Consider the following 27,387-nt stretch of genomic DNA (forward strand, 5'->3'; position numbering starts at 1 on the left):
GCGATCAGGAGGTGAACATAATGAAGATGGAAGTTTCCATGTAACCCCTAATAAAAACTAGTATTTCCATCATTTAGAAAATACACAGTTACTCTGCAGGGACTTCAAGCCACAATACAGAAAGCAGGTCGTCAATACCTTTCCCAAGAAAGTCAAATGCTGAACTATCAGGTGGGCACTTTCTGTCTTCCCAGAGCCACTTTCTCCGCTGATGACGACACACTGACACAGAAAATAAAGTGTTGGTAAAGAATTCATAGCACAGTAAACACCCTGTGTGTCCCGCTATGGTTTCCATATAACATCCACCACTGTACACCCTTTCACTGAGCAATATATCTTAGGAATCTTTTCACACTGAGAACGTCTTCAATCTTTCCACACTGAGAACGTCTTCAACCTTTTCAGTCATTTGTCACTCCGGTGTAACAGATGTACCATAGTCTATTTAACCAGTTCCACACTGATGGATACTTGAGTTTTTCCCTATGTTATTACACACAGTACTGCAATGAATAACTGTATACGTAGCTCACTATATTTATATGCAGGTTCATTTGTAGAACAAATTCCCAGAAATGCGGTTGTTGGACCAAAAGGTACACACATTCACAGGTTTGTTGGATTGCTCTCCTAAGGACTGTATCAGTGTATGAAAGTGCCTGTCTGCCTGCAGCCTCACCAACTGGGTGTGATGGATTTTTGCTAGTCTGATAGGCAAAACACTGCATCTTGGTACAGTTTTAATTTGCACTTTTTTTATTATGAGTAAGATTGGGTATCTTTTCAAAAGTTTAAGGTCATTCATATGTACCTTTTTTGTGACCAGTCCATATCCTTTGCCTTTTTTTAAAAAAATATTGTTGGTCTTTTTATCATTTGTTTCTAGGAGCTCTTTATGTATATATAAAGGAGATTAGTGGGTGTAGTATAATAAAAAACATATATTTGGTCTCTGTCTCTGGTTCCTGGTGCTGAGCTCCCAAAACCCTTGGAATGTCCTGAATGATAGGAGTGATGGGAGTATCCTTTGTTATTCACAAATAAGTCCCTCTCAACCAAACCTAACTGCTAATCAAGTGGTTCAAGGTGGAGCCCAAGATAGCTTCAGGATGGGGGCTGGTCACCAATAAGACCTAGCACGTGATTTAGAGGGTGGGAACTCTGACTCCCACTCTCCCAATCTGACCAATATAGAGAGGGGCTAGAGATTGACTGAGTCATAAAAATTCTTGAACAACAAGATTCAGAGAGCTTCCAGGGTGAATATGTTGCAGGCCTGGGAGGGGCTTGTGCCCAGAGAATGCATGGAAGCTTTGCACCATTTTCCCACCTATATTTTGCCCTATGCATCTCTTCCATTTGGCTGTTCCTGAGTTATATCCTTTATAAAAACCCAATAAACATAAGTAAAGTGTTTTCCTGAGTTCTGTGAGTCATTCTAGTGCATTATCAAACCTGAGGGGGCATTGTGGGAATCCCTGAATTTGTAGTCAGCGAGGCAGAAGTGTAGGTAGCCTGGGTACCCCATTTACAACTGGTGTTCGAAGTGGAGGCAATCAGTCTTGTGGGACTGAGCCCTGAACTTGTGAGGTCTGTGATAAATCTGGATAGTATCAGAACTGAATGGAACTGAATTGTTAGACATCAGTTGGTGTCAGGGAATTGGAGAACTAGCTGGTGTTGGAAAAGACACAACATTTTGGGTTAGAAGTGGTGTCAGAAAAAAGATAACACAGTAGGGTAACTTCTTAACTTGAGAAATACATATATCTCTCTTCATTTACTTCCTCTCTATGAATTCTATGGACATTTCACAAGTCTCTGGGAAAGGTAAGAATTTGGAGAAGCCAAGCTTCTAACCCACAGTGAATCCATGTACTTCATTTTGTAACTGGCACTATTACATTTCACCTGTTCCTCAGCAAATCCAAAGCTGGGACTTCACACGTCTCAGGAAATATACACATTGCGTTTCTCTCATAAAATTTTCTCACCAAATTATGTTTCTATTTCAAACAGAATAAAGACAGAAGGGAAAACACACATATTTAAAGTAAAGGAAGGGCTAAAGGTTGGATATTCCACCACTGTGAATCAGAGGTCCAGAAAGTTAAAACGTATGGGATCAGCTTTGCGTTTGACTAGCATTGAGTTTAGGATTTGTTCAGTCTTTACCCAATTCATCACAATTTCTCAGCAGCTAAACAGTGTGGTGCATGACCACTATGAGCCTGGGTTCAGTATTTCATACAAAAAGGACTGGACCATGAAATTTCTGAGACCTTCATAGGAAAGAACTTCATGTCCATCATTCTCCATCCTGTTTTTATTACAGTCATTTTATTGCCATGTCATCAGGTTTGTGTTAGCTCTATGTTCTCATATTCATATTAGAATTATCCTTATTATATTTTACCAGGGAAAATGAGTGCTCTTGATAAGGACACTTCACATTTCTTATAAAGGGTTTTCACATTCTCCAGCTACTCTGGCTTTACCACTGTTTCTGTTCCACTGAGCTACTATTTCATTGCCTATTTCCTTGAGTCAGCACCAGCAACCAGAATGGAAAGTTTTTAGGAAGACTTCAGAGCTGCAAAGGAGGACAGGACACATGCTACTGTGGGACGTAGTGGGAAAGGGTGGCGAGTTCTTACCTGGTCTTTGCTGAAAGTAACCATACACTGGTAAGCAGCATCTGCTGATGCAAATATGTGGGGGGGATTTGAGGCACGTTTCACCCCGTGATAAAGTCTGGAAAACTGAAAGACGTGAATGTAAAGAACTCTTGCAATGTCCCAGTACCTTTTGCCCACCAAACCAAGGCTACATCACTTTTTAGGGGAATTGTGGCATCAGGGAGGCTGTAGAGCAGAGGCTCTGGAGTCTATAGACCTGACTTCAAATACCAGTTCTTCACTTACTGGCTTCATAAGCTTGTGCAAGGGCATTAACCTATGTGAAGTCTCCTCATCTGCCAAACAGACTTAATAACAGTCCCCGTCACACAGGGTCGTGAGAAATAAACAAGGTAACCCAGTGCCTGGCACACAGCAAGCACTAAATGAATGTTAGCTGTTACTGTTACATCTTAACTTAAAAAGTTACCCCCAAAATATAAGAATTCCACCTGTGCGGCATTATTATCTTCAGTTTGGGGTATGTACACCCCTAGGATGACATAATTTCGTTCTCACTTTTTCTCCCTTTTCATTTTCCCTTGAGTTTTCAAATTTCCTGTTGAGGAGCCACACACTCAGAAAGCATCCCTTACCTGTGAAGAGTATATGCTTAGATTCTGGAAGGGGTTTAAGGCAATTAAGATGTCTCCGACATATGTATAAATCAGTAAGTCCACATAACGATTCTGCAACTGATGAATAATTGTATCCTAAGGAGCAGATAAATAATACTGAGAGTGAACATTATTTCCAGTCAAGGGAAAGATCCTAAAAATAACAACAAATGTATTCTTACAAGAATATTTTTCTCTAAAAGATTAAAATAGTGCATTTAAATTGTACTCTATTGATTTGGACCCTAATCATTAGGGTCCTAATGATCCTAAATGCAGATGTTTGCCTTGAAAGAAGAAAAAATTAGGAATGTGCCAAAAGAATTCGGCCCACCTAGGACTTGCTAAAAGACACTGACATATCCAACAAAGATTTTGTCTATTATGAAAGATCTATCTCACCCAATCAAAATGTTCTATTTAGAATTTGATTTAATAGGCCATTCCCATTAATAAAGTACAGAAAAATTGTAACTTCATTTCTCAAAGCATTACACTTAAAATTTACATGGTGGGAATGCAGAATTGAACACTTTTATATCACACTTTAGTGATTCATGCATTGCAGTTAAGGGTCCCCAGAGTTAGAATCAGCAGAAGCAGGTCCATTGCAATTAACAGCTCTATTAAACATGCGTATTTTAAATGGGGATTATCACAGTTTTCAAATTTAGAATTCAAGCTATATTAGCTTCACTATTTGCCTAAATGATGCTCCTCTTTATGAAGAACAAACAACGATCTTAATTTAAGGGTTAAGTTGTACTTTTCTGTAAACAGAAAATAATTTCAGCTGATATATCATTTAAGCCAACAATATAAAGGCCTTTATGGGAAAAATCCAGACCCTTTTCTCTTCATCATTCAGGACATTTGGGGGACTATAAATGAACACAACATGGGATCATAGGCACAGCAACTGAACGTCCCTGAGCTTCACCCCAAGGCTATACAAACAATTAATGTTTCAAGTGACCTTAGGAGAATATAGTCTACAACAGAAAGGTCAGACCACTCATGTGAAACAAATGTCATTGGCGAAAATTGTCTATTAAATATTTAGTACCTCATCCAAAACCTCAAGATTGACCAAATCATCCTCAAGGCAGTATTTTTCAGCATCTTCCACATGATAGGGTCTTCTGGTATGCATCCTTTCATGCCTAGAGTTTATCCAGAGAATATTAGCACTAAAGTAGCAAAAAATACAGCAAAAAGTAGGCAGCAAGAACAACTCAGCCACAGTCTTATCACACAACATGTTCAGAGACTTCAGAGAAGGGACAAAAGAGCAATGTGGGAAAACATTCAGAAGTCTTTCGGAAACCTTGAAAATGTTACTAACAGTAATTAAAGTATGTGGGCCGAGCAACTGGATGCAGGATGTCCTGCTTGAGCAGCGGAGGAACTAAGGGTGCTGGGCGTGGAGGCCATGGGGGCATAGGCTACCGTGGAAACAGAATATTGACCCTCTCTGGGGGCGCAGCCCCTTCCTCACTTGCACACTTCATATCACCCTGTTTGGCCCCGGACGATGGCTGGTTAGCCAGAGACGGGTAAGATTCCTCAGGGGAGGAACAACCTAAGACAGGCACAGTCGCAGAGGGGCCAGCAGGGGTGGGGCACAGACCCTTACTCCTTCTGAGAGAGGTCTCCTGCCCCCAGGGCTGCTTTGCTTCCCATGCCCAGCTCAGATCGGGACCCAGGAGGCAAACAGAGACCTGGCTAATAGCAGCTGCCCTCCTTCTGCTGTTCTTGCAAAAGACCACTGCCCCCAATCATATGAGGTCTCTGTTTGGTTATTTCAAAGAAAAACCTTGATTGTGGGACGAAACTGGGAGTGTGAAAACCTCATGCTATCTTGCTTCTGGAATGCCGAGAGCTCAATAAAAACAACGTGGGATGAAGCCGCAGGGCTTTTGATCCTGGAGGTCTTGAGTCCCCCGGTCCCATCTTTCTCTTAAACCTATGTCTGTGTTTCTTTAAGCTTGCGGCACCCGTCATTCGCCCCGAGCTGCCGAGCTGGTCTCGGCAGAGCAAGTCTAGTCCAGGTCCCCAGCTCTCTCCCCATCACTGCAGGCCTCCCAGGGGTAAGGGGAGCTCCAGAGCTCAAGCCTTCTGCTGCCATGAGGAGCACTGCCAAGTGGGTCCATCTAACACAGCTGCTTTTCTTAAATGCCAACCACAGCACTTCCTTGCACTTTTTTTTGTTCAGTGTCAGGCACATGATTCTCACCAGGGTACTTCCCTTGAGGTCTCCTCTTGCTATCCAGCAGCACCATCCCCCCACTTTTTGAGAAATCTTTAAAACTACAGAAAACTTCAGAGAATAATATAGCAAATACCAACGAATCAATAAATGCTTACACTTTACCTTGTTATTTTAAATCCCTTTGTGACCCATGTTCCATCCCACTCCTCTTTCTTGAGTGACCACTATTTGGTGGGTATCCTTCCAGTTTATTTAAAAATACTGGTCATGCACATCTACGTACCCATGAACAATACACAGGTTTTGTATCTTTAAACATAAAAAAGATACGCAAATTTACTTTTTTCACATTCAACATCATGATTCCCCCCTACCCACCACCTTTCTCTTTCTTCATATATATATATACATACACATATATATATATGGAGAGCTTCATATATATACATATATATGTGGAGCTGTGATGATAATGGGCATTAAAGGTGATAGGGTTAGACACAGAGAGAGAGAGAGAGAGCAAATGAGGGAGAGAGAGAAAGAGAGTGAGTGAGCAACTGAGTGTTACTTTAACCACTGGGTAATATTACATCATGTAAATATGTACCAATTTCTTTACCCAGTCTTTTTTTTTAAAAAAAAAAACTCTTTGTTGGAATATATTTGCTTTATACTCTTGTACCAGTCTTTGAGGTACACCAAAGTGAATCAGCTGCATCTACACATATATTCCCATATCCCCTCCCTCCCACATCTCCCCCCCACCATCCCCGTCCTGGCCCTCCAAGGCATCTCCCATCATCAAGTTGATCTCCTTTTGTTATACAGCAACTTCCCACTAGCTATATATTTTACAGCTGGTAGTGTAAATCTGTCTATGCTACTCTCTCACCTCGTCCCAGCTTCCCCTTCGCCCCTCACCCCAGCCCCGTGTCCTCAAGTCCATTCTCTACTTCTGTATCTCCACTCTTGCCTGTCACTGGGTTCATCAGTACCATTTCTTCAGATTCCATATATATGAGTTAGCATACAGTATTTGTTTTTCTCTTTCTGGCTTATTTTGCTCTGTATGACAGACTCTAGGTCTATCCACCTCATGACGTATAGTTCAACTTCATTCCTTTTTATAGCTGAGTAATATTCCATTGCATATATATGCCACATCTTCTTTACCCATTCATCTGTTGATGGGCATTTAGGTTGCTTCCATGTCCTGGCTATTGTAAATACTGCTGCAATGAACATTATGCTACATGTTTCTTTTTGGATCATGGTATTCCCTGGGTATATACCCAGGAGTGGGATTACTGGATCATATGGTAGTTCTATTTTTAGTTTTTTAAGGAACCTCCAAACTGTTTTCCATAGTGGCTGTACCAGCTTACATTCCCACCAACAGTGCAGCAGGCTTCCCTTTTCGCCACACCCTCTCCAACATTTATTATCTCTAGATTTTTTGATGATGACCATTCTGATCGGTGTGAGGTGTTACCTCACTGTGGCTTTGACCTGCATTTCTCTGTTAATTAGTGATGTTGAACATCTTTTCATGTGTTTGTTGGCCATCTGTATGTCTTCTTTGGAAAAATGTCTATTTAGATCTTCTGCCCATTTGTGGATTGGGTTATTTGCTTTTTTGGTATTAAGCTGCATGAGCTGCTTGTATATTTTGGAGATTGATCCTTTGTCCGTTGCTTCATTGGCAACTATTTTCTCCCATTCTGAGGGTTGTCTTCTTGTCTTGTTTATGGTTTCTTTCGCTGTGCAAAAGCTTTTAAGTTTCATGAGGTCCCATTTGTTTATTCTTGATTTTATTTCCATGATTCTAGGAGGTGGGTCAAAAAGGATCTTGCTTTGATGGATGTCCTAGAGTGCTCTACCTATGTTTTCCTCTAGGAGTTTGATAGTGTCTGGCCTTCCATTTAGGTCTTTAATCCATTTTGAGTTTATTTTTTGTGTATGGTGTTAGGAAGTGTTCTAATTTCATTCTTTCACACATAGCTGTCCAATTTTCCCAGCACCACTTATTGAAGAGGCTGCCTTTTTTCCATTGTATTTTCTTGCCTCCTTTGTCAAAGATTAGGTGCCCATATGTGTTTGGGCTTACCTCTGAGTTCTCCATTCTATTCCATTGATCTTCCTTTCTATTTTTGTGCCAGTACCATACTGTCTTGATCACTGCGGGCTTATAGTATAGTTTGAAGCCAGGAAGCCTAATTCCACCAACTCCATCTTTCCTTCTCAACATCGCTTTGGCTATACGGGGTCTTTTGCGTTTCCATACAAATCGTAAGATTTCTTGTTCTACTTCTGTGAAAAATGCCATTGGTAATTTGATAGGGATTGCATTGAATCTGTAAATTGCTTTGGGTAAGATAGTCTTCTTCACAATATTGATTCTTCCAATCCAAGAACATGGTATGTCCCTCCATCTTTTTGTATCGTCTTTGATTTCTTTCATCAGTGTCCTATAGTTTTCTGCATACAGATCATTTGCCTCCTTAGGCAGGTTTATTCCTAGGTATTTTATTTTTTGTGTTGCAATGGTAAATGGGAGAGTTTCCTTAATTTCTCTTTCTGCTCTTTCATTGTTAGTGTATAGGAATGCAAGAGATTTCTGTGCATTAATTTTGTATCCTGCTGCTTTACTAAATTCATTGATTAGTACTAGCAGTTTTCTGGTAGAGTCTTTAGGGTTCTCTATGTATAATATCATGTCATCTGCAAAGAGTGACAATTTTACTTCTTCTTTTCCAATTTGGATTCCTTTTGTTTCTTTTTCTTTCCTGATGGCTGTGGCTAAAACTTCCAAAAAATATGTTGAATAATCATGGTGAGAGTGGACACCCTTGTCTTGTTCTTGTCCTTAGAGGGAATGCTTTCAGTTATTCACCATTTAGAATGATGTTGGCTTTTGGTTTGTCATATATGGCTTTTATTATGTTGAGGTAATTTCCTTCTATGCCCATTTTCTGGAGAGTTTTTATCATAGATGGATGTTGAATTTTGTCAAAAGCTTTTTCTGCATCTATTGAGATGATCATATGCTTTTTATCCTTCAATTTGTTGATATGATGTATCATGTTGATTGATTTGCATATATTGAAGAATCCTTGCATCCCAGGGATAACCCCCACTTGATCATGGTGTATGATCTTTTTAATGTGTTGTTGGATTCTATTCACTAGTACTTTGTTGAGAATTTTTGCATCTATATTCATCAGTGATATTGGTCTGTAATTTTCTTTTTTTGTGACATCTTTGCCTGGTTTTGGTATCAGGGTGATGGTGGCCTCATAGAATGAGTTTGGGAGTGTTCCTCCTTCTGCTATATTTTGGAAGAGTTTGAGAAGGATAGGTGTTAGCTCTTCTCTAAATATTTGGTAGAATTCGCCCGTGAAGCCATCTGGCCCTGGGCTTTTGTTTGTTGGGAGATTTTTAATCACAGTCTCAATTTCCATACTTGTGATTGGTCTGTTCATAGTTTCTATTTCTTCCTGGTTCAGTCTTGGAAGATTTTACTTTTCTAAGAATTTATCCATTTCTTCCAGGTTATCCAATTTATTGGCATATAGTTGTTTGTAGTGGTCTCTCATGATCTTTTGTATTTCTGTGGTGTCCATTGTTACTTCTCCTTTTTCATTTCTAATTCTGTTGATTTGCATCTTATCCCTTTTTTTCTTGATGAATCTGGCTAATGGTTTATCAATTTTGTTTATCTTCTCAAAGAACCAGCTTTTAGTTTCATTGATCTTTGCTACTGTTTCCTTCCTTTCTTTTTCATTTATTTCTGATCTGATCTTTATGATTTCTTTCCTTCTGCTCACTTTGGGGTTTCTTTGTTCTTCTTTCTCTAATTGTTTTAGGTGTAAGGTTAGGTTGTTTATTCGATATCTTTCTTGTTTCTTGAGGTAGGACTGTATTGCTATAAACTTCCCTCTTAGGACTGCTTTTGCTGCATCCCATAGGTTTTGGGTTGTTGTGTCTTGTCATTTGTTTCTAGGTATTTTTTGATTTCCTCTTTGATTTCTTTAATGATTTCTTGGTTGTTTAATAGTGAATTGTTTAGCCTCCATGTGATTTTATTTTTTGCAGTTTTTTTCCTGTAATTGATATCTAGTCTCATGGTGTTGTGGTCTGAGAAGATGCTTGATATGATTTCAATTTTCTTGAATTTACCAAGGCTTGATTTGTGACCCAAGATGTGATCTATCCTGGAAAATGTTCCATGTGCATTTGAGTAGAAAGTGTATTCTGTTGTTTTTTGGATGGAATATCCTATAAATATCAATTAAGTTGAGATGCTCTAATGTGTCATTTAAAGCTTGTGTGTCTTTATTTATTTTCTGTTTGGATGATCTGTTCATTGATGTAAGTGGGGAGTTCAAATCTCCCACTATTATTGTGTTACTGTCAATGTCCCCTTTTATGGCTGTTAGCATTTGCCTTATGTGTTGAGGTGCTCCTATGTTGGGTGCATAGACAGTTACCAATGTGATATGTTCTTCTTGGATGGATCCCTTGATCATTATGTAGTGTCCTTCCTTGTCTCTTGTAATAGTCTTTACTTTCAAGTCTAATTTGTCTGATATGAGTATTGCTACTCCAGCTTTCTTTCGACTTCCATTTGCATGGAATATCTTTTTCCATCCCTTTACTTTCAGCCTATATGTATCCTTTGGTCTGAAGTGGGTTTCTTGTAGGCAGCATATAGAAGGGTCTTGTTTTTGTATCCATTCAGCCAGTCTGTGTCTTTTGGTTGGAGCATTTAATGCATTTACATTTAAGGTGATTATTGACATGTATGTTCCGATTACCATTTTCTTAATTGTTTTGAGTTTGTACTTGTAGGTGTTTTCCTTTTCTTGTGTTTCCTACTTAGAGAAGTTCCTTTAGCAATTGTTGTAAGGCTGGTTTGGTGGTGCTGAACTCTCTTAACTTTTGCTTGTCTGGAAAGCTTTTGATTTCTCCATCAAATCTGAATGAGATTCTTGCTGGGTAGAGTATTCTTGGCTGTAGGTTTTTCTCTTTCAGGACTTTCAATATATCCTGCCACTCCCTTCTGGCCTGCAGAGTGTCTGCAGAAAGATCAGCTGTTATCCTTATGGGTTTTCCCTTACATGTTATTTGCTGCTTTTCTCTTGCTGCTTTTAACATTTTTTTGTGTTTAATTTTTGTTAGTTTGATTAATATGTGCCTTGGAGTATTTCTCCTTGGGTTTATTCTGTATGGGACTCTCTCCACTTCTTGGACTTGATTAATTATTTCCTTTCCCATGTTGGGGAAGTTTTCCACTATAACCTCTTCAAATATTTTCTCAGACCCTTTCTTGTTTTCTTCTTCTTCTGGGATGCCTATGATTCGAATGTTGGTGTGCTTAATGTTGTCACCAAGGTCTCTGAGACTGTCTTCCATTCTTTTTATTCTTTTTTCTTTTTCCTGCTCTGTGGCAGTTATTTCCCCCATTCTATCTTCCAATTCACTTATTCATTCTTCTGCCTCAGTTATTCTGCTGTTTATACCATCTAGAGTATTTTTAATCTTGGTTATTTTGTTATCTAGTACTGTTTGTTTGCTCTTTAGTTCTTCTGATTCCTTTTAAACTGTTTCTTGTATTTTCTCTATTTTGTTATTGAGATTTTGGATCACCTTAACTATCATAACTCTGAATTCTTTTTCAGACAATTTTCCTATTTCCTCTTCATTTATTTGTTCTTGTGTATTTTTACCTTGTTCCTTCATCTGTGGCACATTATTTTGTCATCTCATTTTCCCCCCACTTTGGATGGGTGGGATTGTGTTCCTGCTGGGTCTTGGTGTTAAGTTGAGAACCTCTGGGAGACCTCACGGTAAAGGATATTTCCTGAGCACTGGGTTTCCCTGTTAGTCCAATATTTTGGAATCAGAGCTCCCACCTCAGGAGCACAGGCCTGACTCTGGGCTTGTGTATCAAGATCCCACAAGCTGGTTGCTGCAGGGTTCCTGTGGTCTGCTTGGGCCTCAGTTCCCCTGCTGGGCTCCAGTAACTGTTCTATTTGTGGGGAGACACGATCTCCACATCTTCCCATGTCACCATCTTTACCCAGTCTTATTTTGATCAACATTTAGGCTGATTTCAACTTTTTGCTAATAGAAACAAAGCAGCACTCAGTATCTTTATGTGCATCCCCTTGTGTATACATGTGAGATTTTCTCTTGGGGGTGTTGCTCACCAGGCAGTTAAAAAACTTCCTGCCTATCAAATTAAATGTTACTTCCTAATCCCCATTCTTGATAGATTTGAAGAAGGAGGATTTTAAGCATGGTATTAGTTATCTCCAGTGCTAGAACTAATTTAGCTGCTAATTCATATAAAGGGCCAAAGTGGATGAAACAATTTTACTTAATAAAGTCAAATTTATAACCTAAGCATTTTACAATTATTGTTAACAGAATAGTTTATTCATCTGTATTCTAACATATTAGTGATGTCAAAGAAAATTCATATTGATTTGGGAAACAGCTTTTTATAAAAACTCAGAGCTGCTTCTATATAGCCACTCTGCTAAGTAAAGAGCTGGAGGGTACCTATTTCTGGCCAAATCCTCTTCACATAAAACCCAAGCATTTTTTTCCCTTGAAGTTCATCATAAAACAAAATATTACAACACATTTTAAATAAATTAATTATATTCTATCATATTAAATTCTGTGAGTTTATCTCCTTCCTAAATTTATATCTTGCAATCATATGAAATAGGCTATATTAGAGTTTATTTCAAGCACCGTTTTTTTTTTGTTTCAAATGAAATAAGATAAAACTCCATTTAATAAAACTTATTGACATATAGATAAATAATATACTTGAACATGGGAAAAATATAGATGAACTCAGTGAGAATGTCAACAAAGAACCAGAAAATATAGAAAAATTAGTCATCAGAGCTGAAGGATAAAATAACTGAAATGAAAAATACAATATAAAGAAATAGCAGAATCCCTAAGCCCCTCTACGTTTCATTTCTGTGATGGAGAATGCAGGTCATAATAGTACTTTGTCAAGAGTGGATTCCAAAATTAAACTCCATCTATGTACGGTAGTAATCTCAGGATATAGTGTATTAAAATATCTAAATGTATCACCTATAATTTATGATGTTTTATAATGAAGGACTAAATGGCAGTCTTTAACCAGTGATATGAGTATGAATTTCCTAATTGTTTAGGCTAATGTGTCATGAGACAAGAAATCTATTTCCTGAGGTTTAATATGAAGGGAACACAGTTGCCCCCACCCCGTTTTTTGGGCTTTGTGTTTGTTTGCTTTTTGTTTTTTAAGGAGAATAGAAAGGTTCTGGAGATATCAGTAGCTTTTTTCACTGTGAAAAATGAATAAAGAGAAACCTCAATTAAATTGCATTGTAAATCAACTATACTCCAATAAAAATTTTTAAAAAAGAAAGATATAATAAAAGCCAAAGATACACACTATATTTTCAAAAATATACAAACAGCTCATACAGCTCAGTGTCAATACAACAAGCAACTCATTCAAAAAATGGGTTTATTTGGGATCAGTAGACAATTCCACTTAGAGGTCTGCAACCGTGTTGAGCCACATGCAACTCTCTTCACAGCAAGGGCAGGAGCAGACTTTTACAGAGGGAAAAGGGGAGTTAACAGGGTAATAGTAAACTAAGTCCATGGTTTTTCATTGGTCAAGCACCTTTTGACAAAGTCAGGTATTTAAAAAAAAATATCCACAGCTCTGGTTCCAGTCAAAATGGAGTAAGCACTCTCCATTCTGTCTGCCCACTGAATGCAACTAAATACCTTGGGTAGAATACATCATATTCTGAGAAGTACATGGTAATAGGCTGATTGGGGGAATCAGAATTCAAAATACCACTGAATCAATAGAGAGTTTCCTAGGGATTTTTTTTTCCTCCAGCAACTCCTGACCCGGACTTGAAGTCAGCCTGAACTGCATACAGGGATATCAAGCTTCACGCTAGATGACATTTTTAGAGCCAACTAAAAAAGGGAAGTACTGACAAAACCTCACTTGCAATATCACAAATAAATAAACTCTAGTAGAAAGTCATGACTAACTGTAGACGTACAATGCAATACTAACAGGATCGAAATTGTTACCTTCTGAACCCTGAAGAGATTGTCTGTATGCCAATCTATCTATCTCACAGATTTAACCTCCAGGAATCATGCAGACGCTGTCTGCAAATCTGAGCTTGATTCTCATAAAAATCTCCAATAATATTTTATGAAAAACAAAAAACCTTTAAAAGATTTTTCCTTCTATTATTAGCAATCTCTTCCCATGAATACAGGCAATCAAATTCCCTAGAATTATTTGTTCCCAAAGTTGAAACTGGCAACGTAGAAGCTGATGTAGATGCAGGCTAATTCTACTCTGATAAAGACCACTTCATTTTCTCCACCAGGGAAAAAATATACACTAGCCCTATCTCTGTCTTCCCCAACTAGTGTTCTTCTGAAACTGCTATCTGCTTCATTTTCCTGCTTTGGCTATGGGGTTTGGAGAGAATGAGGAGAAAACATTATTTATTCCAACTTTTATCTATTTTTATTTACATTATCCTAGATTACATATATTTATTAAAAGTGCTATATCATTTTATATCCATCTATTTTTAGTTGAAATTAATCAAAATAAATTCGGTTTTTTTTTATAGTTCTCTTGAGTTAAATAATGTGTTGTCACTAGTAACTGTCAACTTAAATTTCCTTTAAATTCACCTGCTCCACCTAGTGCCTTACTTAAGAATAGCATCTATTATCATTTCTTGCTGAGGAATTCTTTGTTTAATGTGAAATTACAGATTTCCAAGTACAAACTTTGGATTGAGTATTCCAAAGCTTGGAGGAATGGAGAGAGAGATAAATGCGTGGATAAAGCAAAAGGCATTCTATTAAATTAAGAGTATACGGTAAGGTATTATGGTTTTAATGATTTACAAGACATTTTCAAATTCCACCAAAGTCTATACTGCTTTTTGCTAGGTTTTCTACTTGTTTTCATGAAGCTCTAAATATGCTGTCTGCCAGGCCTGGCTTCTCAGACAAATGGAGTTTTGGGGTTAAAGCATAGACAGGATGAGACTCAAAGCTCTGGCTTGGGCTAGTTCCTGGAGTTAGGGTTTAGTGTGGTGAGGGGAGGTGGTGGCGAGTAGTGTTGACCTAAGGATTCAGGGATCAGAAAAGGGGGAACTGGTGTCTGAGTCCCCAGCTCAAGTAAGGTTGGAATGAGGGCAAGTCTGAAACATCAAGTCTAAGGAAATGGGTGGAGAATAAGAAATGGACCTGAAGAGTGGGTGAGACAGAGCCAGAGGTAAAGGCTGGGACCTCCCCTAAAACAACAGTGGGCACCGATGAGACAGAGGATGGGGGGATTTTTTGGAATGTCTTAGGTCCAGCCCATGAGTGGGAAAGGAGCTGCAGAGGATACCAAGCTGGTTCAGACACGGGGGGATACATTCCTGAAGTGCTGTTGCCTTCACTATAATTTAATCTCTATACCTGCATTATGGTTAAAACCGTTTCTGGGAGTTCTCTTTAATATCTCATCACTGGGCTTGCAGACTTCTTTGTTTGAGCTGCTGGCCCTATTAATAATATTGACAAAATATTACATATTTTGTCCAAAAGTGATTCCTTAATCCCTTAGCCTGTCCTGTCCATCAACTTTGCCTGTGGAAGCAGTAACATCCATGTAGGCAGGTCCACACAGGGCTGCAGGAGCTTCACAGAGGTATGGCAGGATGCATTCTTCCCTTCACCCCCAACTATGTTGAAGAACAAAGCAACAGAAGGAAGCCCTCTAAATTATAACTCGGGGTAGGAAGGAAACAATATCTTTTAGCCTAATGATGACAGGATGTGCTACGAGAGATTAAACTCTGCACTGAAAAATGCCTGATGGTCTTTTAGACAGTCATCCTATGGAAGGAGGACCATTGGGAAGGCCACCCCTACCTCCACTCCCCCACACTCAGGATCAGAGCCCTTCCCTCCATCCAAGAGTGGAACCAGAAGGAATGGAAAATGACTAACACTCCCACCAGATTCTGGGTAAGTAAGTAATATCTGTTGGGAGCAGAGAAAAAAAGGGTAAAGAAAAGTAATGGAGAGGGTCCAGGCTCAAAGCTGGTGGTCCTCAAGAGTCTAAGACAAAGGTTTCTGTGGCCATGTACAAAACTCAGGAACAAGCTGACAATCTGGATAGATTAGAGGAACCATTCTTTCCCTTATCACCATATTCAATGGATCTCATATAGTAAGGAAAATGTTACTCAAAATTGGGGATAGAGTATTTCCATTTCAATATACCTCTTGATAACAGAGTGGATGAAAGAGAAACTTTTTACTATAATTATATAATCATGGACCTAGCATGAGAAAAATAATGGCAGACCATCTAGGTGTAACAGCATCCTGCTGAGAGCCAAATATGAATGACATTATCACCTGTATAACTCTAACTACATGAGCTCTATCTTGATCTGAAATTTAAGCTTATATCTATCAAACTAACATTATACTACACAGATTAAAAAATACAAGAATTATTTGGGTGGAAATCTCTACAGTATATCCCTGTTTCCTCATCAACCTTTTTTTTCATCTAAGCATGGTTATGACCAGAATTCCAATGTCAGCATCTTAATTATATTAAATATATTTGATATAGCCACCTTCTCTAGGCAACAAGAATCAGTGACACCAGCAGAAAATTAAGTATGAATTCATTCACTCAGTTATAGACAGATAGTTATCAGATACAAATTACATCAGGGTATAAATTTATTTCTTGTCTGTTAGGAAAACAGGAAAATCCTTAACCTCCTATGTGTCAAGCATCTTCAGTATTTGAAGTAATCATTCAAAAATTGTCCATTTACACAGGAGTCCAAGAACCCAAGAGTGTACGTAATATAATGTATGTGTAAATATATGTGTGTGTGGGGGGGGTGCATGTTTGCAGGTAAAAGAGGAAGTGAGTGAGCAAGACTGACTGGGGAAAGCTCAGCAGTTAAGCAGTGACAAATCGGTTTTTAAAGGTCACTGCTGCTGGTTGAAAAGAAATCAGAAAAGCTGAGGTCATTGTTTTAATCAGCCTCAGGTAGACTGCAAGGGTAGAATCAAAAATCCATTAAACAGAGCAGGAAACAACCAGCCACTTAATTGTTCTACCAAGTAATACTTGGTAGTAGACCCCCTGGCCTTTGAGGGTTTAACGTTTGTGATTTCAGCTAGTCCCACACCGCCCACAGGGGAATGAACAGCATGCTGGAATTTGCAGTTTTCCTGAGGCTGGATGCTGAGTCCACGATGGGAGGTTGGAAGGGGGGTGTGGGGCAGGGTGGTAACAGCAGAGCCGACCAGCGCTTTCCCTGCCTCCACCCCCATGGCAGACAGTGGTTTTGCTCCTCTCCCACTAACCCTTGTGAAGTGGTGTTTTCAAAAAGCATGGTTTTAAATGTCTATGTCTCTAACTTGATAGGGATGCAACATACCAGGTGATACTGATGAATTAGGGGGTCTGCAAAAGTGATTTGGGGGCAAAAGTCCTTTTGGAAGTCAAAGAAATGGGAGCTGATGTAAAGAAAATGGCCAAATTGTTTCACAGCATTCCTGACAGGTTAAGTAAAGATGTAGCCCTAAACTACTGTTCACAGAACATTAGGGCTACTTAATCTCCTTTGAGAGAGTCAGCTCTGGATGCATAACCTCTCTACTGTTCCTGAGTTGAACATATGCTATAGCAAAATCATACACTACTGTAAAAACTAATTCCAATAGTTTCACTCATTTAATCAGCATCAGGAAATGGTATCAAATCTCAAACAGTACAATGTCACTTCTCCATAGGTGCCTCATATACATAATGTGAAATGGGAATGGCTCACAGTCTGGCTGTCCCCCCAAAACTGTACCATTCAGAAGAGCCAGAACACGTACAGCAGGAGAGGTGAGGTAGGGCCTCACCACTCAAGCTCTTCTTTATACTGTGAATGAAAAATATTGCCCTGCCTTATCAGTGAACAAAGGATGTTGCAGGCCTCAAGCTATCACATTACAGCATCCCCAAAGATGAGCGCTGAGGGAACCCAGGATGCCTGATGCCCACCATTTAGCAGTCAACTGCTGCAGCCACCCCTGACGGTGCACCTTGAGGAGACTCAGAATGAGAAAGCACAGGATACCGGCCCCAGATAGCTAGGGTGCATATCAAAGGAATGAGTCTAGTGAGCCTAGACTCTTGTATCTTCCCATACATAGAAAAGTGCTAAATTCCTTAACTTGAGATATCTGGTTTTCTTTAATTAACCGCAGTCTTTTGATGTTCTGACCACCTGGTCTTTGTTGCAAAAAAAAAAAAAAAAAAAATCCTATATATTCTGGCTCCCCACCTTGCCTCTTCAGAGCAGTCTCCCAGAGTTATCTCAGATGCTGTGTCCCAGGCTTAAGTCCTCAGTTTTGTCCACCGAATAAAACATAACTCCCAACTTTTAGGTTGTGCTTTTTTTTTTTTCAGTCGACAATACACAGTACAGTTCCACAATCTCTTTCCCCACCATCCTGTCACTGAATCTGCTCACTGTCTTCATTGTAACTGCCAGTCCCCGACTCAGACACACATTCAAGGTCAATAAGCCACTTCTGGCTTCACTTGCTTCCACACTCCCAAAAAGACCTCAAGGATACTCTTCTACTTGCTTAGATTCTCTTGCTGCCATGTCCACCCATCATGTCCATCCAAACCACTCTCCAGCCTGAAGAAAACCACAGTATCTGCTTTCTCTACTCCTACTCCCATGGCTAAGAATTGCTAGAGGTGATAGATGGAACAGGTGATGGTGTTGATGGTACAAATTTTCAGAGGCTAATGCCAGATGCTCTTCTGAATGCTCTATGTGCATTATCTTAAACACTAATTAACTTCACTACAATGGAATGCTATTCAGCCAAGTTCCACCTGGGTTTTCTGTGCTATTGAGCAATCGTTATGTCCATCTGTAATGAACCCTTTAGCATATTCCTCATAGTGGCTATTTCAAAGATTTACACTTCCCTGGAGTCCACAGCTCAGTCCCAACTTTGAGACCACTTTGCTTACTTTTTTGGGAAGCTAATGGCCATCCAACATGAGTTTCCTCATAGTATCTCCTCTGCCCCTTGCCCCTCAAATGTTCTGGATATCTTCATCTAACCTTTCTGTGTCTTTCCCAACCTAGATGTTTTGTCTCAGGTCAATCTTCCTCTTAGGTGCCTGATCCCCCTCCCTCTTGCTTCCTCTGTTACCTTCTTTCTATGTTCAATGTCTCCCTCTATATAAGATCCTTCCCTTCACCTATCCAAATTCTTCCCCATCCTTTGAGAACCTGACTCCTTCTCTGCAGCCCCCTGAAAATACCAACTTCCCTCTCCCCTGGGTAAAGTATCAATACTAAAGTAGACAGAACATTCCCTGCCTTTGCAGCAACAGTAAAGCATTTCCCCCTAGAGGCTGTAGTTCTCATTGCTTTGCTTTAGCTCTCAAAACTAAACAAGTCTCTGCAGCTGGGGGGCCCAGGACTGTCTGAACCATTGAAGAATCTTTCTTTGGGCAGAAAGCTGGAAGCTTTGTGTGATATCTAGAAGTACATGGCATTGCAAGGGCTATGCATGGCATCTGATAGGATATGAAGAGGAAGCAAAGTCTTTTTTACTGGCTCTGTCTCTGAAGGCCTTGCAATTTCTATTTGATTGCAGTCTGAACCAGGGTGTGGAGACAGCCCACTTCAGGTAGACCTTGTGATGCTTCTCTTTCCCTAATCTCTCTCATCCAATTCACCACCAAGTCTTGACAATACCATTATCTTAATACCTTCTGTTATTTACAATTGCCATAATCTGCTCTCACTCACCTCCCTAGCTCTAGGCTTGCCCAGCTCCATTCCATTCTCCACACTGCAATCAGAATGATCTTCCTAAAGCACATCCCTGTTTGAAATCCTTATGTGGCTCCCAAGTGCCCAAGGAACAAATCCAAGCTCCTTAGCCCATCAAGCCCTGGCCCCTGCCTGCCTTGTGTCTCCCTCCCCACGACCCAAGACAAGCTCCAGCAATGACAACTAACTGTTCATCAAATCCCCTAAACTCTTTCCAGCCTCTGTGCGTTTGCCCTTTACACATTCTTCTCCTCCATGTGGAATAACCCCCTTCCCCAGCTATCTTCTATCTGTTCTTCGGGACAGTTCAAGGATCACCATCCCACCAGTTTCCAGGATCTTCCCTTCCCAGGTACTCTGGGAGGTATCCAGGCAATTGTCTATCCAGATACTTTTCATGCTGAGCTGTTCTCATCTGATTCTTGTCCGTTTCACACACTGGACTATTAGCTCTTTATCAGGAACTGTATCTGATTTCCCTTTGTAGTTCCTCTGTTTGGCAGAGGGCTTGACACATCAACACATATAAATGTCTCTGGAATGAATAAATGAATAAATTAGATTTTAAATAAGAGACAGAAATTTATATTTTTAACATTTAGGGTCTCAGCACTGTTTATTTTCATGATGTTGTTTGGTAAGTAAATAGAGATGAATTTGCACAGATTAAGGCCAAAAGAAATGGAGGACTCTGAATTAAATAGACCACAACATATACAACTTCTACAACTACTGCTAACATTGACTGAAGTTTAACTGTTATCAACATTAAGTATTTTTAAATGCACTGACTCAACCCTCAAAATAATCTCCATCTTATAGAAGAAATTTTGGAACAGAAAAATTTAATAACTTATCCATAAGTGGTGGAACTGGGATTCAAACATGGCAGAGTCAGGGATTTTTTTAACCACCGCATTGTACCACCAGCTGTGTGACCATAATTGTGCATAAAAATGTAAATTGGGTATTCACCTCACTCATCTATGCACTCACCTCAATTATTCTTTGTTTTTTTCACCTTAACTTGGAAACTCACAACTTTAAATATATTGAATTACCAGCATCAAATGATATTTGAGAATTTTTCCAGATGGGCTTAAAAAAAACACCTATGTAGCCAACTCCCTGCCACTTGCTAAGAGGAAGTAATAGTGTAGGATAGGTGGTAAAATGTGTTAATTGCATGCATTGTGTTTCCTTTAGAATTAATTTCCCTTTCTCTTAAAGAAGTGGCTGCTTAAAGTTTTGATACCTATTTGTGAGGCTGTATTTTTTTCTTTTAGTGACTTTTTCAAAGAAACAAACTACTGAGTGAAACTGAAGATTACAAAGACCCTAAGAGAAGGGTCTATGACCATATGAGCCCTTTGACATCAAAGGAGTTAACAAAGATAAAGAGAAATTAGACAGAGGGTGTGAGAGGGCCTGGAGTCCTGGCTTTCTATAGTAAAGGGAGAAAAGTCTTTAAAAAGAGGACACACATCTGGACAGGCAAAATCAGGCAAAAGTGAAAAGTAGAATAACTGTGCAACTAAGTTTCAGAAATTGTTCTGCAGCAAATCAGAAGAAACAAGAAGATACCTGATTCAAGGTAGAGCATTTAAATGTGAGGTTTGTTTTTTTGCTTGGTTTGTACTTTATTTTTGGTCGTGGTGCTGTGTGTGTGTGTGTGTGTGTGTGTGTGTGTGTGTGTGTGTGTGTGTAGGTGGGTGGTAGAGGGGTGGTGGCTGGTGGATAGGAACAAAAGCAGAGGAAGAAAAGAAGATTTCAGTTCCCTGGGGCTTAAACACAAATTCTACTGCTTCAAAAAGCATCCTTACAAGAATTTCTCTGTGCTTCCCTACCCTGTGGGCAAGCCATAGAAACAGAAATTGCAGTGGAAAAGGGAAAAGAGGGGGAAAAAATTTGTTTTGAGCTATCAAAAAGGAAACCTGATGGTGGTGGGGAAAAATCAGCAAGATATAGTCACCTTGAAACTATGCCTCTACTTCCAATAGTTCTGATGCTTTTTGATTTGTAAACAGTTTTCTGCAGAATATATAAATATTTCTAGGACTTGTGACTTGTGATATTTTTGTTTCTTCACCTCCAGTCCTTTGAATGTTCTTTTAACAATAATGGATTAGAGCTTATCTGCATCCGGACGAGTTTTATAAAACCAAATAATCGCTGAGCTGGGGAAGCAGCTTTCTTTGCATTTAATTTTTTTTAAAGAGAAATTCTGCCACCCTCTGGACAGAAACCAAAGATCTATTTCTTAGACACTATCACAGAATACTGTTTTAAGAAACTGCCCTTGAAAATAAACATTTTTTTTAATCTACGCTATAAAAATAGGGGAGGGGGAAAATCACAGTTGCTTTAGATAGCATAAACAATACCTGGGGAAAAGTCATTTAAAAATACTAAATTGCCTCTAAGGAACTTTTAACTAAAGAAAATGGGCTCAGAGCACTTTAGAGAAAAAGCCTCCAGTGTTTAACTTGTAATCTTTCCGAAACCATTTTACAACCTACACTTCTGCTCTCTAGCCTGCAACAGCCAAGTAAAGATTTAGCACACAATCTCAGTCCTGGCTGCTTTCTTCCAGTTTTCTTCATTAATGGAATTTTAAAAAATCTACATTTATATTAAATATAAATATATATGTATTGGTTTTTAACAAGACACACGGGCAGAGTGAGATTTCAGCCACAGATGAGAGAAATTAGGCATGAGAGCACAAACGCGCAGCCTGTTTCTGAAGCTCTCCTGCTCTCAGCCACTGGGCATGGACTACTTAATGTCATGTAAGTGAAACTCAAAAATGCAGGGATGTGATGATTACCAGGAATAATGCTGGGCAAATCAAAACATATGACATGCCGTTTTTTATAAATAACCAGAGAAAGGACACAGGAAGACGCCGAGGCCCATACCTGGTTTTAACAACAGGATTTAGGTGCTTCTGGTCTTGGAGGACCTTGGCCAGCTGTTTTTGCAGAAACAAAAACTTCCCGTGGACTCCCTTAATAAATGGGTGGTCGAGGAGACATGTGACGGAAGGCCGCTTTTCAAAATCCTTAATAAGACACCTGTTCACAAAAATCAACAAACAATCCAAGTACAATCTTAGACACCTGGCTCCCTTGTAAATATGGGAGAGAGGAGAAAAAGCTCATTTTTTAAACCTAATCACTAACCTCACATAGCTGTTTCTTTATTCATAGGTACCAGAACATAGAAAACACATCTATACTAGTTGAATTAATCAAAACATCAGAAATCAATTTTAGTTTGCTTTAAATATATATTGAAAACACAATCAATTTAATTTGAAGTATTCAAAACACTGAAAAGATAGACCGGTTAAGACAATTTTCTGTCTGAATTTTCATCACAGAAAAATGTTTACAGTGGAGTCAAGTTGATTAGTCTATATACTTTATTTTAGAAGCATATAAAATTACGTACTATCACTTAAATGAAACAGTATATGAAATGTCCACTATTTGGTGGTGGGAAAAATGCATTTAGGAGTTTGCAAGGATAGAAACAAATCACAGAGAAAATTCAACCCCTTAATTTCTAATATCTTCTGAAGAAGCAGAAAAACCTCAGAACAGGAAGTGACTACAATATAATTCAGATGAATTGGAATGGAATTATTCACCCAGGGAACAAAATGTCCATTCAAAATGGCAAAAATTGGGTTGCATTTAAACTCCTCTGCGGTTAATTGGTTAAAACCGCACCGGTGTAACCACTTTCTGTTTCAGATTCAATGCCCTTTACAAAGAAAACAATAATTCAGTACATTTTGCTGTGTGCTGTATGTTATTAAAGATGATTTTGACACAGGAAATTTCTAGTGAAATTGAATCTGATGAATACCCCTCCAATTACCATCGCATTTCCATTCTGAGTAGCTGCCCGTGACAGGAGGAAGAAATTTCAACATCCACCCTTTTAAGCTATCAGTCTTTAGCTCACATTGGAGGCTTAGAATAAATACTAGATGGCATTCTGCCCACTCCATGAAATAAATGTTTCCAGTTTTCCCAATAGTGACACTCCAGCAACATGTAAAACACAACATATTTAAAATAATGAAATGCACTGACAAATGCTAAAACGTTCAGGCTCACCTTGATCATCCTTTCAAAACACTGAAGCAGAGTTCCTAGAATAATCCTCAACTGTTAGTTTTACAAAAAGGCCTCAACCTTTGCATTTCAAACGACTTTCGCCTCCCTGGACTTCTAGTCCTAAAAGATACTCTGTAAATTTCCCAGTCATTTCGTTTCAGAATTGATTCAGGGGATTTCCTATCTATTGTAACTGAAGCTTTCAGCTAGAAAAGCCAAAAGAACCTAGATTATCTCCATTCTGCTGCCTGCATGACTATAAACATCAGCTCTGTCTTGCTATGGGAAGAAATCAATCATTTGACTTTTATAGGTCCAGGGGCCTTTTGCACAGTCTATTATTTTTCCTACTAAAAATAAAAATCAGTGCACATGCTTAAAAAAATACTCTGTTCATGTTTGCACATCAACAATCTTCCCTGGAGTCCACGTATATTCATCTGTATGTAATTAGGTGACTACCAAAGGAAAATAAATGCTCACATTTCCCTAAGCACCTGGAAAGAAAGGAACTTCTTGATAGTTTACATGGTCAGTAATACAGGTATATGGCTTCATCCTCCTGGCTTGAGGGATGCTGTATGAAAACTCCCAAAATGAAAAAACAGTTGGTGTCCTCCAAGAGTTCCTACTGAAGATGGACATGGCGGCTTCACACCCCTCCCCCACCCCAGCGGGCATGGGTAGGATGGGAAACCAGGTACTGCTGGGACCCACAGTTAAGCCCGCCCAGGGATCTGTGGAGGGCACATTACATCTGTCTCCCATCACCAAATAGACATACTTCCTGTACCCAAGTATATCTCCAAATATGGGGAAAGCAATTTCTTAATAGGTTTCCCTACCTTTATTGATTGATTGATTGATTGATTGATTGATTGCTTTCTGGGCAGCTCTCAACTGCCAGCTGACTAGTGCCAATACTTCAGATGAGGCTGAAAGTGGGAGGCCTAACAATTAACAGAAAATTCATAGCAGGTGAATGGGAAAGTGAGCCGGCGCTGCCTCTACCTTCTCCCTCAGGACAGGTGCCTTGAAACAGTGTTCCACGTCCTTAAAGCTCCTTGGATAGGGTCTGAGAGAGGCCTGGAAACCCATACTCCAGACTTATGAAAATAGGTCTCTGCTGGATTCTGGGGATGCAGTTAAAGGTACTTTAATATCTTGTTTCATAATTTTAGCATCCAGTGGGAGGGCAAGGTTGCAAACAAGGCTGCAGGATCATTTGGTATTTTGGAGAGGATCTCGCTCTAGATCACAGAGGGAGCAAGAGAAATGAGGACTAAATAATGAAGTGAAATAATCAGACAAGGGAGAAACTAACAAGTGAATCTGTTGTCTCTTGGAGATCCAAAAAATAAAGATGGTAGGCATTCTACTCTCTAAAGGAATGATCAAGAGTATTTACTTGTTAGTTTTCTCAGTAAGGCCCAAGTGTGTTGAATGTCATACCATCAGATCAGAAAACTGAAACTGAGTGTATATGGGAAGAATGCTAAGCAGAGTTGTGACATATCCAACCGCACTGGAGGATTTTTAGGAGAAGGGCAGGAAGACCTTGAGGATAGAGCCTTATTCTAAAACACTCTTGCATACTTCTTTCTCATGGGGATCAAACAGCCAGAATGAAATCGACTTATTATTTTACTGATAAATAGAGGAAAGTTCTATCTTAGGAGCAGACATGACTGGAAGTCAAGCATTACTAGATACCAGGTCACTGGAATCATACAATTTCATATGTTCAGCAAAAGTTTATTACACAGCCAGAATTAGTCAAAATATATTAATTCATTTTAAAAAATGACCCTTTTCCTCAGAAATCTACAATCTAATTGCAAAAATGGAAAGACAAGAGAAACACAGGAAACAGCAGAAGCCAGTGTTTGCTTATATATTTAGAATAAAAAATAGTCACATAAAAGCATAGGGTTTTGGAGCTAAGGGACCAAGATTTTCTATTCTAATCCTTCTTTTACGAGGTGAGGAAGTTGAGGTCAAGCCCTGATAGTGATGAGGTCAATTCCCTGGCTCCCATGAGAGAACCCCTCCTATTCTGCAATGTGTTGTTAAAATGGCACAGGTACAATGTACAGAACAATACTAGGTTAGTGGTGGTGGAGGGGAGCAGGCAGGGAAGGCTTAGTGGAGAGAGTGAGGATTGAGCTGGGTTTGGGGAGGTTTTGGAACTAAATTGAACTCAATATGTGGAGAAGATGTAGAAGGCATTTCAAGGCTGGGAAACTGGATCAGCAACGCAAGAAGCCAGACTAGGCAGACTGTGTAGCTAGGAACTCAGGAGGTCGCCAGAACATCGACCTTCACCTCCCAAGCTGCCTCTTTGGAACATCTAAGAACAATTCTTTGCTTTAGTCCTTTTACCAGCTTTAACTAGGACATATTCTTTATTGCTTAAGATGTTGCAATTTTGTGCCCCAAACTCAGAGTTTTATGTTTGTCAGCTTGTCATTCCTGTCTTATTCTCCTTTCAGGCAGGGATTTATGGATTAAGAGAGAATTGACAGCCGGGATCCCTAAGAACTCCTGACAGCCTCAATGTCCTTTTTAAAAGCATGATTAAATCCTCTAACTTGATTTAGAGAACAAACATGGAAAATTAAGAAAGTTATAATATGCTTATTCATTTTTGGATTGCTTATTAAACCAGGAATTGCAAATTCCAGATGCAGAATATTTTCCCCCAGCCAGGGATTGAGCAGTTTTTACAAGAAAAGGCATAAAACATTGACCTCTGTGTGGGAAAATGGGGGCCAGCCAGTGTGAGGTAAGTTGGGTGAAACACTAGGTACGTGAGATATTCCACTGAAAAATGAAACTAGTCTTCTGGTCAAAAAGGTTTGGGAAGCACTGGTGATTCTCTAAACCAAGTAAGTCTGGAGTTTTGTAGTGCATGTGAACATATTAAATGTTCTTAGCAGTACGGAGGTAAAGAAAACAGCTTAACACATTACTGACCGGAGGATTTTTGCAGAAACGAATGCCTGTGGCCATAATATGTCTTTGGTCAAAAATGTGTTAATTTTGTTGAAATCCATGTTTCCAAACTTACTTGGCTACAGATCTTTTTTTGTATGAATGCAACCAGGGCCCTGCAAATGACATCCTTGGAAGCTCTGTCGTGAGAAATCAGTACTACTTCTGCAAGGGGCAGCTGAGTTCTCATTTCGGCTAATTGAAGGGAGACACTCAGAGCCCCTAATTTTCACAAGCATATTTGAGACACCTGTAGGCTACAGTTTCTGCAGAAGACAATGTCAAACTGCAGACACATTCCCCAAGCTCAGTTCTTCCCAGAATCTTTTATTCTGGGAAAAAGAAATTGAACAAGGACTAGATTTAGGGACTATTGCTTTTTTCTAAAGTCTTAAGTAATTCTTTCCGCCCCAGACTTTTTAGAAATCATTTTTTAAAATCTGGATTTAGGTGTGGTTATCTCTGTGCTAAGATACAAAAGAATAAAAAAATTAAAATTACCATGAGATGTATTACCTAGATTTACAAGGCCATGGAAGGTGGTCTGAATATGACAGAAAAGTCCATCAGAAGAAAAAGGAAGTAAATTTCCTTTTAGGAAGCCTTGAAGGAAATTAATCCATTACCTAATTTGAAATTCTAGTACCTTCCATCATGCATTCTTGGCTGAAGATTAATTCTCAGAATTCATTAGTGTCACCACATTAAACACAGGTTGTTGCAGCCATTTGCTGCGATCTCCCAGCCTGGCTTCTGCCAGAAACAGGCAAAAGGGAGGCATTTCTTAACGAGAAACAAGGT

At 39.3% G+C, this 27,387-nt stretch overlaps 1 protein-coding gene across 1 annotated transcript in view; it reads right to left on the reverse strand.

The window, feature by feature from the left end:
• MYO3B (myosin IIIB) overlaps nucleotides 1–27,387 on the reverse strand; it is a 471,877-nt gene that overhangs the window by 207,999 nt on the left and 236,491 nt on the right. Inside the window, exons 11-15 of the mRNA XM_057747118.1 lie at nucleotides 22,384–22,539; nucleotides 4,365–4,461; nucleotides 3,278–3,394; nucleotides 2,661–2,765; nucleotides 139–222 (exon numbers count right to left, since the gene is read on the reverse strand). Of these exons, the coding sequence (XP_057603101.1) occupies nucleotides 139–222; nucleotides 2,661–2,765; nucleotides 3,278–3,394; nucleotides 4,365–4,461; nucleotides 22,384–22,539 (559 nt within the window). The remainder of the gene's footprint in view (nucleotides 1–138; nucleotides 223–2,660; nucleotides 2,766–3,277; nucleotides 3,395–4,364; nucleotides 4,462–22,383; nucleotides 22,540–27,387) is intronic.

The sequence above is a fragment of the Hippopotamus amphibius genome, chromosome 8, assembly GCF_030028045.1.
Source record: "Hippopotamus amphibius kiboko isolate mHipAmp2 chromosome 8, mHipAmp2.hap2, whole genome shotgun sequence".
Classification (NCBI taxonomy): Eukaryota; Metazoa; Chordata; class Mammalia; order Artiodactyla; family Hippopotamidae; genus Hippopotamus; species Hippopotamus amphibius.